A 12,546-nucleotide genomic window follows, 5' to 3' on the forward strand; every position below is an offset into this window, starting at 1 on the left:
TTGCATTAATGCATTCATTCACATAAATTAAATCTTTTATTTTATTTATGTTTTGATCGTGACATGTTCAAGAAAAATGTATGTTTTTAATTAATTGTCATGAAATAATTTGCTAAAATTTTGTAATTAGTCACTTAATCAATTAAAACATAATATATTATATAATATTAATATTAAATTTGGGGAAAATAGTATTAATTTATTCATGACAAAGGTGACCGACTTTGTGAGCTTGAAATTAATTAAATATGCCAAAAAAAGCCATCTTCATAGATAAATTCACAAGTCTATCGAAAGATTAAATTGAGATGTCACTTTTAATAAGGCCGCTGATGATGAATTTATAACTCAATAAATGCATTATTTTTATGAAAATAATAATAATTCTCCCGATCTAAATCACTTTTTATATTTTAAATATTCTTTACAATGGATTTTTTGTTTATAAAATTCTATAGGCGATATAAAAGAGAAAAATATTTATTTTAGAAAAATTAAGCATCTTATGTATAAAAATGAGTTTTGTTAAAGTAAAACAGTGATGAACTTTTATTTTTATTATTTTAAATTTATTTTTTTGAAAATGAATATCTTAAATCCATGTCTAGAACTTATCTCTCATTTGACTTTCTCCTCTTAACTTCTAGCATGAATGAACAAATTTAAGAACATTTTTATTAATTTTCTCCTTTTTTTAGAAAAAAGAAAAGATAAAAATTGTATTAATTAAAAAAAGATATAAAGCACTAGCACAACCACTCTTAATCCCCTATTTATTCCCATAAATTAACTTATATTTATACAATTAATCCCTAATGATCGTCATACTCTTGCTATCCATTATGTAGGATCGAGTGCACGTGAGAGGGGGGGTGAATCACGTGTTTTTTAAAATATTCGTTCGTTTAAAAATCAGAGTTAGAAACTTGTGCTTTGAAAAGCGTGCAGCGGAAAATACGAAATTCGAAGCGAGAAATGAATACAGAAGAACACAGCGATTTTACTTCGTTCGGAGCCTTCGGCGACTCCTACTCGAAGGCCCAGGTTCCTTGAACCTTTACGTTGGGCAATCCACTAAAATCCTCAACCGGTGAAACCCCCGGTTGAGTGATCCGATACAAGGTAGGAAGTGTGACACCCCCACACTCCCTAATAATTAAGTACGAAGAAATTAATAAAAAGTTCGTTACCCAACACAGATAGAATATCTGAAGCAACTCGGATGTTGGGGTCAGTCTTCCGACAGCGGTCGAACGAAGTCGAGTCAGAGCCTCGACTACAGCAGGGAGACACGGAAGTAGCAGCACAAGATCTTTGAGCGTGAGAATTCTGTTGAAGCTTAGATGAAGAGCCACTGTTTTCTTTAATTCCAAAGAGAGCGACGTTGTCTTGAAAGCTTCGGCCAATTCCTTTATATAGGAATAGGAGGCTCGATCAAGATCCTATTTTGATGCTTTAACTCCTATCTGCACCGTAGCTTCATGAAGACTGCATTTTTATCCTTTAACGTGTCAATCAAAAGAAGCATTTAACGTGGCAATGAAACGATTAGATGAAGAAGGATACTTTTATCCTTAAACGTCAATGGAACCACTTAAAAAAACGTAAAAAAAAGGAACTTTATCCTTTAACGTGGCCATATAAAAAAAATATTTATTATATATATATATATATATATATAAAATAAAGGAATAAAATCTTTATGATAATTTATGATTTGATTCATATAAATCAATTTTCAGATTTAGCATAATTTATTTGAACTAAGATAAAGTTTAAAGTTAATTAGATCCTGTCTCCCAGACCAGGATCTAACCAGGACTCAACTTAGATCACCCCAGTGGGTCTAAGTTGGACCGCGCCTAAAGTCCAAAATTGGACTCGTCCTCACTGGTTCGCTCCTCCAGTGACTTACCTCACTTACCTTGTGCAGCTCTACTTGACTTCTTAACCCACCAGGACTTCCTGCCAAGGCTCAACCACCCTGGTCTTTCTGCCAAGTCTCAACCAACTTGGTCTTCGGCCAGTTGTCAGGCTCTGCGGACCCAACTGGACTTCCTGCCAGGGCTCAACCACCCTGGACTTCAGCCTGGTGTCTGGTTCTAAGTCTTTCGACCCTGCACACTTATTAAAGAGGTTAAACCCACAACAAACCTAACTTTAACTTATTTGTCATTCATCAAAACTTGAGTTTGACCGTTAGTGCAAATTGCACCAACACCCGCCGCCGCCGCCGCCGCCAAACTGTCTCCGGCGGTGTTCCATCCTTCACATCCATAGCACACGCACGAACCGCTGCGTAATTGCATCCCCCTACTCGCATCCGCTGCGGTTCTGATTCGATCCTTACAATCCGGAAGAGATGAGAAGCCTGCTTGATCGGAACCGATGAGATATGATGCATAATTATCAACAGATAGGAGAGATGAGAAGCCTACTCGATCTGGATCTGAAGAAACACATAAAACTGCGAGATGAAATGAGGGGGAAAATTGTTTTTTTGGCATATGTCAAGCAACTGAAACCATCAAACAGGACGGCGATCGTTGAGAATCAATAGATCCGAGAAAAATGTAGCAAAACGATCAGAAACAAGATATTAAACGAAGTTAGAAACATATAGAAATCAAAGGCAACGGTAAATATCATTTCAATCGACCAAAAAATCGTTTGCCAAGGGAGTGGTTACCAACCAAAACGAAATCAGGGAGGAAATGGGAGAAAATTGATTTGGGGGAACCCGCGAGGCCGTCACTGCACGACCAATACGCGTGCTCCGACCGCGGGTAGTCGTCATCGCAGCGGCGGAGGCGGCAGCGCCCATCTCTCTCCGCACGCACGCACGCAAGCAGCAAGCAAGCGAGATCCGCTCGCACAGAGACCGACGGAGGCCGCTACCAAACCCGTAAGAGCGGGGGCAGCGTCCCATCGCAGAGGCCTCCTCGCGCCCGCCGCGGTGGAGGACGTGGAGGCAGACGACCGCCGCCGCTGCTCGGATAAGATCAAGTAGTTGCCTCTCCTAAAACCCTAGCAGGACCCTTTTATAGCGAGAAGAGCGACGGATGGACGGCCCCGATTCCACAATCAAAACCACAAATCAACAAGCAACGGACGAGATGCAACCGGGCTCCCGCCTCCCCCGTCGGCCAGCCACAAGGCTCCTCCTCTCTGCTTAATTTCCCGGCGCCGACGAGCAGTTCCCTCGCAGAGAGCACTCTGCTCACGCCTTGTTCGATGGCTCAAAACTGTTGTTCAAGCTCTTGCTATGGAGCAATAATCTCATCAAGATTTCACTGCACAGATCAAAAGACAAGGCAAAGATTTAATCAGCCGCCAAACCAGTGAGCAATGAAAGCTTACAATTGTACGCTATAATTCATAACTTGATCACGATCACGAGCAGCATCTACTGATGCCTGATCTGTTCTTGGTGTCTTTGTTTGACCTTGTAGAAGGTCAACGCCTGATAACTCACGTAAAAAGTTTCATGGATGATTTTTGAGAGATTTTCTTATGTTTAAAACAAACACAAACTCATTGATTGTAAGTTAAAGTATATGTTCACTAACACTTAAGTTGAACCCTATAATGTGATTCATGTTATTAGATTTGTCTAACCTAAATATTAGGTATGATAGAAACGTACGTGTTACATGACCACGTATAGTTAATAATTAAGATAATTAGGTACATCTATCAATTAGATACTTTTGACTTTAAAAATTGGCTTTTCTTTTGATTTAACGGTTGCTAGGTTTTGTAAGGTCTTATAAAGTGATAATCTTGATATTGATGAAGTGCACGGCCCTTAACTTAGTGGAGAGCAAGAGAAAAGAAAGGGTATAAATCCCCTTAATTATATATAATCCATTGATTGAGGTAGACGATCTTCCTTCCTAATTTGCCTACCGAGTCAACATAATCAATACTTACAACTACTAAATGTATATATGTAGATTCTTCATTTAGGGTAGTCCCCTAAACGGTGTGCACTAATTAACAAATTTGCTATCTGTTAGCTTTCAACCACACCAAGCAACTTCCTAGTTCTTGCAATAATAATCAGTTAAAATATTTATATTTTAGGATAGTCCCATTTATATATTGAAACTTATTTCATAATCTATTGGAAATTATTGCCAGAGTTTACAGAGAAAAGGTCTGAATTGAAATTATAAAATAACTCAGACTTATCTATGAGATTGCTTGAGCGAATAATCTCAAGCTATCAGTCTAGGTTGATTTAGGTCGAATTGTTGCCAAGTGATTCCCGAGCTTGAGTAGGAAGTCGCTGGATGAAGTCGAGTGCTTTCAAGTGATCTTGAGTGCAGCAAGATCCGAGCAATTCGTGTGCATTTAGAGTCTGAGTGGGAATGTGGAGTTGCCTAGTCAGTCGAGCTATCAAATGCCGAGTAGTTGACTTCAGAGTGCTCTTGAGTGGTCGAATGCCCAAGCTACCAAGCCCTCCCAAGTGACGTTGAGTGCTCTCAAATGACTGATGTGCTTCCCAAGTCTGAGTGAGAAGCTGAATATCACCCAAGCAAGTTGTTGAGTCGGGACGTCGATTGTTCGTGTTGCCAAGTCACACTGAGTCATTGCATCACTCGAATGTTGAATGGGTCGATAAGTGCTCGGGCAGGAAGAATGGTGCTCGGGAACAGTTCGGTCAGGAATTGGCATCGAGTCCGAATGGATCACCCAATCGGAAACAGAGAGAAGCTAATTAAGGCTTGCATTTTACATAGTTTCTTTAAAACAAATTCATCCCCCTTCGACTATACATTGAAGTTAGAACGGACGTTTGTTTCTCAAGATATAACGGTAAATCGTGATCACCACAAAGCATGAGTCGATCGCAACGAACTAAGTTTGTACCTGAACGCTATCATAGGTTGATTTGTCGGGAAGTATGCACGACGGAGAGAAGATTAAGGGAACGAAGGAGGAAGGATCTCTTTGTTATTGCATCCAATTAATATTGTCCCCTGGTCAAGGTCATGACCTCCTTATATAAGAGTTTCACCCTTCATGTCTTTCCCCGCCCAACTCGAAATGACACGTGCAGGTCGTGTTCGCACATGAGTTAACTTGATTCAGTATGTGCACCCATTGCGAGCCCATGTGTATGAGAGAGAGTCTCTCCTCATGTATATGTTGACAACCTCAATACTTGTGATATATTATAAATCAATCATAAAATCATACAACTCTTAATGTAAATTTAAACTTACATTCACACGAGAGACCCTTCTTCCATCCCTCCCTTTTTTAATTCACATTTAAATTTTCGTGTAGTCTCATCTATATAACCTCTATTATATGATGACACAGTGTGTTATATCACTTTTTCATAAAGTAACATTGTAATGATTAGAGGAATATGATAACTAAAAGTTTTATAATATTTTAGTGGTATTATAACTTTGGACATGCTAAAAATGAAGGTAAATTTCATAAAAATTATATTTGATAGATTGTGATATATTGTGATGTTAGAATGGTTACATGATTTTGTAGTAGTGATGATGCAACAAAACATAGATATATAGTTTATAAAATATAATGTGAAAAAAATAGATTTGATTGGTCTGATTGATCTAGTTTATTTGACCCAGTTTGATATATATTGACTTGACTCTTCTAACCTAGGTGCTTAGTTTAATTAACTTTACAATTTGTTTATGACTTGACTAATAGCACAATCTATTCACTCAACTTGCCCACCTAACTAGTTCAAGTAGTTCAATCAAGCAATTTGACCTAACAAGCAAGTAGAGTTCGATTGACCTATCTAACCCATTCAATTGATGTATATAATTAGTGAGTCCACTCTACTCGACCGATACAATTGACACGGTTAATCCATTTCTCATGTGACTCAATTAGCTTGTCAGACTCATCGACAATTGCTCAATCCACATGCCTAATAACCAACTGAGAGATTTATCTACTATACCTCAATTATTCTATCTAACTTGCTCATATTTCACATAACTAACTCAATTAATTCCATCAACTCAATTGACTTATCAAGTGTTATTATAATCAATAGATGCCCTAGATACACAAATGCAAGCACATAACTCCGGAAAATACACAGAGAAATGCAAATTAAATGATTCTTACAATATAGTCACGACTCTATAAACAACAATTATATACATGTTAAAAAAAATTTGTCATTATTGATCATTGCATGGCTATTATAATCAATATCGCAATGACATTATTGCATAAGCTTCATTATTAATTAATAATTGAAAAATTATTATCACCTATCACACTCACATTTATTGATAAGATGAACTAAAACTACTAATTACTAACAGATTTAACAATCACTAATCTTTCTCACAACAAACCATTAAACTCTAATGATAAACTATATATATATTTCACCACTAAGGAGTAGTAACCCTAACGCATGTTGTGCTGTGGGGCATGCAGATGACCATGGTGCATGGGGGAGAGCTCACCTCCATGCCATCCATGCACACACACAGTAGCAGCACTAATGTTCTTGAGTGAAAAAAAGACAGTCAATAGTGGCAGCAAAGACCAAGCTCTGACCATGCACCAGTGCCTGCCTCTCTGCCTCTGCTCTCATAGTAGAGACTTTGGACACACCCACACAACACTCCACCATTAGTAGATCTCATCTCCAAGATAACTCAGAGAGAACTAATGATGCATCCCTCACATGTGCGTGTTCTCATATTTGTCACCTCTTTCTCTTTGGTTGCTTTCATTTCTTTATTTATTTTATCCTCTCCCTTTCTCTCTACAGTTCTCAGATGATCATGGCCTCTGCCTATATCTCCCGTGGGCTTCCACCTTTCCGCTCACAGACCTATCTCCTCTCTTTTACTTCTCCTGCAGCAGTCGCCTGAAGCCACCATGTTCATCATGCTGCATGAATATCTCTAGCTTTAGCTTTTGATCGATTTCTCTCTTCTTTGTGATCTCTGAAAGAGTAGGGCAGCATGCTGATTCTTTGATATGGTATTGTGATCTTTATACATGTGTGCAGTTTTGGCGTGAGGAAGTAGGAATTAGGGTGTGGACTTAGCAACTGGTTCTTCAGCACATCCCAAGGGAAGTGAAGAATCCTGCTAGGGTTTCTCTAGATTTACGCATCAGATCAAAGACCATCATCTCTCTCCCTCCCTCTCTCTCTCTCTCTCTCTCTCTCCCTACAACAAACAACTATATGTCCTTTTGATCAAGAGGTATGTTTCTAGTATCACTGATTCTTGTAGATCTACACAGCAAATACTGTGATCTTCAGATATCTTCTGTTTTTTTCTTCTTTAATTGTTTTCAAGCTCTTCATCAATACCCAATGGTTATTACTGATTCTTTTCGAGTATGTTATATATATAATGAATCTCTTATCTATAATTTTCTTCAAGGATAATAATAAGTACTTTCCTACATAACTTCTGCTTTACCTGACTGTTGAGCTATATACAACTGTCTATATATACATGGAAAGTATTCTCTAAATCATTTGTGTTCTGTAAATCATTTGCTTTCATATTTGTTTCAGCTTCTTATAGAAAATCCCTGGCTTTCATTGACTGATCTTAGTTATCTACTAGATATCTGCTATATATTATTATTGTTCTTTTTTTCCAGCAAATCACTTAATGAAGTGTTTACCATCATCATACCCTATACTTTCTATTATGTCTAGATATCCATAACCTAATACCAGTGCAAGTCTTCTTTTAAAACATTTGGAAGTAATTATTCTAGCTATAGCTAGAGTCTTGCTTTGATAATTTTATTTAATCATCTAAGTACAGCTTGCTTATCTCAACTAATGGACTTAATTAGCTAGTATTACAAAAATTACGAAAATAAAAGGGAAATCAAGAGAAAATATTGAAAAAAAAAGTGTTTGAAAGAGCTTCCTTCAGTCCACTCACAGAAGATTGTGGGATTGAATTAGCTGCCGACTCATTCATTCAAACACCATGGTAGAACTTGAGCTACCATGTGAATGAGTGAATGATGCGGGAGCCTATTCTCTCCCTTCCATTCCATGCTTGGACTGAAGGGAGCTCCTTCTTCCACATCTTTCAATTGCTTTCAGAGGAGGCAAGCAAACAGCACTGTGTTCTTAATTGCTCGTGCAAGAACATGGAGGACTTTGTTTGCCTCATGCAGTTGCTTTCTAGAAATATGCAACCAATGAATAAAACTCCACGTACGTTCGTCTACATGAGAGGCCTCCTGCCTCCTGTCTCTCACTGCACTGCACTACTTTTGGCACTCGGGTCTGGCCAGTCGGCTTGAGCTCTGCGTCAGGGTGCATTGATTGAGAAAGGTGGCGTGGGGGGAAGGCATCACATCGCATCAGTCTTTAAACCTGTTCTCGCTGCGCTCGTGCAGTGTTTTAAAGGCATGGAAAAATGGACAAAAGTGGATCGGTTCAGAACGCTCCTCTCGTGCATCGACAGTGGAAGTACAGCTAATGCGCAGGGGCTGTTGCTTGGAAGTCGATGAGTGGTGTAGCTAGGAGCCGAGGCACGGCACGGTGGCATGGGTGCGCCTCGAAAGGTGGAGAAACATGGCACATTGGGGCTGCTGCTGCTGCCAGCCATCATGTGTGTGTTCTACAGACATCGAGCCACTTTTTTTTTTCCTTTAAAAAAGTTCTATTGTAGACTATTTCTCACATTTCTTACCAAAAGAACAAATCAATTTCTAAATGCAGTGCGAGATACTATTGAACTTCATTGGAGGTGGAAATCATAAACATAGATCAAACTCATAACAAACACAAGGAGCAGTTTGTTGTAACACGCTTCAGAGATCCAAAACAAATAAGTAGAAACAACCCTGGCTGAGCAAAGCAAAGCAAAACATTCTTCTAACACTTCGGGAGGCACTAAAATTGTGATTTGTCCAGAGTATCGAAGTAATGATGATCCATTGCTGCTTTAGCTGATATTCTGTTAGCTGGGTCATATTGAAGCATCTTCTGCAAGGTTTAGATGCATAAACAAATGGTTCTTTAGTTTAAATTTCAACTCAAAGAAGGAAAGAAGCAGAAATATATTTGAGAAGAGTTAGAAACAGCTTCTACGCTCAAATTAGCTGGAAGCATAACTAGAAAAAACCTAAAGTTTTCCATGTAAAAAATAAACAATAGGTATTCTGTGTTTTATTTCTTATGGTTTGGAGTATTAAACAAGAGCAAATACGAAATCGTAGAAGTTATCCATGAGAGTAAGATCCTACTTCCGTATAATCATTCTAACTTCAAGATAAGAATTTTTACTAAGTCAAAGAAAAACTTTGATTTACCGACAAGAGGTCGATTCCATTAGGATCCAGAGACGGAACAGCACGTGCCAAATTTTGAGGTTTCCACTGTGGATATTCATGCCAGTCTCGCAGGGAAGAAACTCCAGGCCATTGCTCTTCATTTGGGGTCCCTAACAACCTTGCGAAATTACAGAAGTCAGCTAAAAAGGAACCGACAAAATCATGATGTGATAAAAAATATAAAAATCAAGCTATTTGTAGTATGTGATTCAATGAATAATTGGCTGATTTCAGATAAAATTTTGTAGCTTTCATATCAGTGTATTGTATAGTTAGTTATAGAAGTTCCATATCTAACTCTCAGTCAACAGCGGCACCAGTCTTTTCTTTTCTTTCTTGAGGAGCACGGTGTATTAAAAGGGTTCCATATGGAGGAAAGTTGGCGTTTTGCACATCAAACGGCTCAAGAAGGATGCCTCAAGTCCGGAAACTAACCTGAATATGTGAAGCAATTGCTGTAGTTCTGAATCACCAGGAAAAAGTGCTTGTCTTCGGGCCAGTTCAGCTATTGGGTGAAAGAGTAGATTAAAACACTGAGATAGGAGCGTGAAGATCAACAAAAAAATAGATGTCAAAATGGAACAAAATCCCCAGTGAAATATTTGCACACGCACCCTTTATATGAGTTGAGACATTATACTTTTCTATCGAAGGATCTAATAAAAATTGGTGAAATTGTAAAAAAATACAACGAACTTGAATAGGTTATAAGCGTGACAAAACAAAAACCATATTACTAATCTACGTCAATGTGAGAAATAAGCAGTGGAAGAGACAAATATCTATTGAATTGCGATGATAAATCTACGTCAAAGTGAGAAAAAACATTGGAAGAAAAATATCTATTGAATTTCTGAAGCTAGTGAAAAAAATTGTAGACATTTTTAAAAAAATAAAAGTAAAATCTTCTTGCTGGTTGATGATGCTTCCATCAAGGTAGAAAAATAATTTTGCCAACTATTTAAACAATGGACAGAAAATTTGGTTTTGAATGCTGAAACATTGAAGAAGAGTAAATAAAATCATTGAAGATAATTAGAGCATAGGTTAGTCTTAGTTGATGTTATAATTCGACCCATTGCAAATTTCGTCCTTTGAGGTTGCATTAACAAAATTCAATACAGCAACTTTTACACATGATGTAGATAGACAAATTTAGATGCCAACATGATTAGGTCTTTTTTATATAATGTTTCTTACTGGATGGGAGTTTTTATGAATTGATTTGTGTTGTATTTTATTTTTGGTTGCTTGTTGCACCTGCTATAGTTGGATGCATGAAATCAGAATTATTTTTTGTGCTTTTTCCCTATTGGATTTCTATTACGTGTGTTCTTTATCTTTAAGTTCCTATCAGGTATCTCAGAAAGTTTTAGGTGGAAGTTGATGTGATTTGTTCTAGGAGTGCCAAATCATCTTCCTTCTTGGTAAGAAGATGCTGAAAGCCATTTTCCAATTTGCCATATCAAATTCGAGAAGCTATGATGCCTTTTATTTTGAATGATATCTTCTATCACAATCTATTTAAGACCAGATGAAAAGTACTGTGGATGTGAAGATTGTGCTAGTAACTGCTGAGGTGACGAGGAAGATGGTTGAAGAAGGTGCAAGGGAAGACTGATGGAGAGTGGTAGAAAGAAAGGAAGGCTGTTGAGGTAAGTAAGAGTGTTAGAAAAAAACAGAGACAAAAAGAATAGTAATTGCGAACAAACATGGTAATCATGGAAGGAGACACATGGGAGGAGTAGAAGGAGCCATCATTCTATTTTTCCTAATTTTATGTCATGGAATGTAGATGTCATTTAGAAATTGTTCTACCAAAAATAAGATCACATGAAGAAACTATTAGTCAATGAGTGGCATAAGACTAATCCATCTACATAAAACATATAAATCTTGTTTATTTATGCATTTACAATGTTGCTAAACCATAAAATTGTACTACATATAAATTACCAAAGACTAATCCATAATGATTTAGATGCCCAGAGCACATTATAACCTAAATCAGTTTCTTGATCAAGCAATAGAAGATGCATCAAAATCGTATCGCAATTTCACTAAGAATTATTCATGTAAAAGAAATTTTACATTAATCAAATAACAAATCGTTGTAAACGTACCAAATATGCATCCAACAGACCACATATCCACTCCAGTTGAGTAATGAGTTGTTCCTAGCAAGACTTCAGGAGCTCTATACCAAAGTGTCACAATCTACAAAACAAGAAAAGGTAGCCAGAAAATCGTTTAAAGTTTAACGTTAGCATGATTAAAACAAATCGACAGTAAATTCTAAGTTCATTACTCTAAATGGAAATTTAAGCTTATAAGAACCTCGTGGGTGTAACTCTTCAGAGGGATAGTGAAGGCTCTTCCCAACCCAAGATCCGCAATCTTTAGTATGCCTTTCTCTTTGTCAACAAGGAGATTTTGAGGTTTCAGGTCTCTGTTTTGAAGTCCAATCACGCGTAAGAGAAAATTACTAAGAAACGATAGCAGACGAAAAAGAGAAAATATAACCTGTGAAGAACACCATGACTATGGCAATGAGCAACTCCTTTACACAATTGAAACATAAACCTCTGCAAACAAAAAGAGAGTCCGTCAAAGGAGAATAAAATGAATGAAAATCAATGAAAAGGAAGAGCAGAACTCATAGGTACCTGGACAACCGTGGAGGGGATAGGCCTAGGGTTGGGTCCTTTGCGATGAGAATCGATGAACTTCTTGAGATCTATATCTAAATATTCAAACACTAGATAAAGCAGCGGCTTTCCATTTTTCTGCACTTGCTCTACATTCAGTAGCCTGTCCAACAATTTAGCACTAAATACTAGAGAAAAACACATATTTTACTTCACACAACGATTTCCATAAGAAGCAGGGGGAAAGGAGGACAGAAAGATACTGGACGATGTAGATCGAGTGGGAGAGCAACTGGAGGAGGGAGATCTCGCGGAGGGCAGTGGGAGGGATGCCCTCCTCGTCCATCTCGAGGCGCGTCTTCTTCAGCGCGACGAGCTTCCCCGTCTTCTTGTCCTGTGCCTTGTACACCTTCCCGTACGTCCCCTCGCCGACCTTCTCCAGCTTCTCGTACTTCTCCATCTCCCCCGGCGCCTTCTTCTCCTCCTCCTCCCCGAAGAACCGAAACCTAAATGGAGATCGCAACGAATGTCAAGGAGAGGGAAGAGATGGTTTTGAAATGAT

At 38.1% G+C, this 12,546-nt stretch overlaps 1 protein-coding gene across 1 annotated transcript; it reads right to left on the reverse strand.

Moving 5' to 3' along the window:
• Positions 1–8,727: 8,727 nt before the first annotated feature.
• LOC141825926 (cyclin-dependent kinase B1-1) lies at positions 8,728–12,494 on the reverse strand. The gene is made up of 8 exons (XM_074713187.1): positions 12,248–12,494; positions 12,003–12,147; positions 11,860–11,921; positions 11,674–11,785; positions 11,460–11,553; positions 9,772–9,841; positions 9,316–9,454; positions 8,728–8,989 (listed from the first exon to the last, which is right to left on the reverse strand). Exons 1-8 carry the CDS (start codon positions 12,442–12,444, stop codon positions 8,897–8,899), a joined length of 912 nt encoding a protein of 303 aa, XP_074569288.1. The 5' UTR covers positions 12,445–12,494; the 3' UTR covers positions 8,728–8,896.
• Positions 12,495–12,546: the final 52 nt, after the last annotated feature.

This window comes from Curcuma longa, chromosome 4, assembly GCF_044706935.1.
Source record: "Curcuma longa cultivar G26 ecotype Majalengka, Jawa Barat chromosome 4, ITB_CL_G26_1.1, whole genome shotgun sequence".
NCBI classification, from domain to species: Eukaryota; Viridiplantae; Streptophyta; class Magnoliopsida; order Zingiberales; family Zingiberaceae; genus Curcuma; species Curcuma longa.

Coding starts and splice junctions, on each gene's coding strand:
- LOC141825926 (XM_074713187.1), bottom strand. CDS start 12,444: ATGGAGAAGTACGAGAAGCTGGAGAAGGTCGGCGAGGGGACGTACGGG. Junction 11,922..12,002: donor TCCCCTCCACGGTTGTCCAG/GTACCTATGAGT, acceptor TTTTGTTTGCAG/AGGTTTATGTTTCAATTGTG. Junction 11,554..11,673: donor TGAAGAGTTACACCCACGAG/GTTCTTATAAGC, acceptor CTTGTTTTGTAG/ATTGTGACACTTTGGTATAG.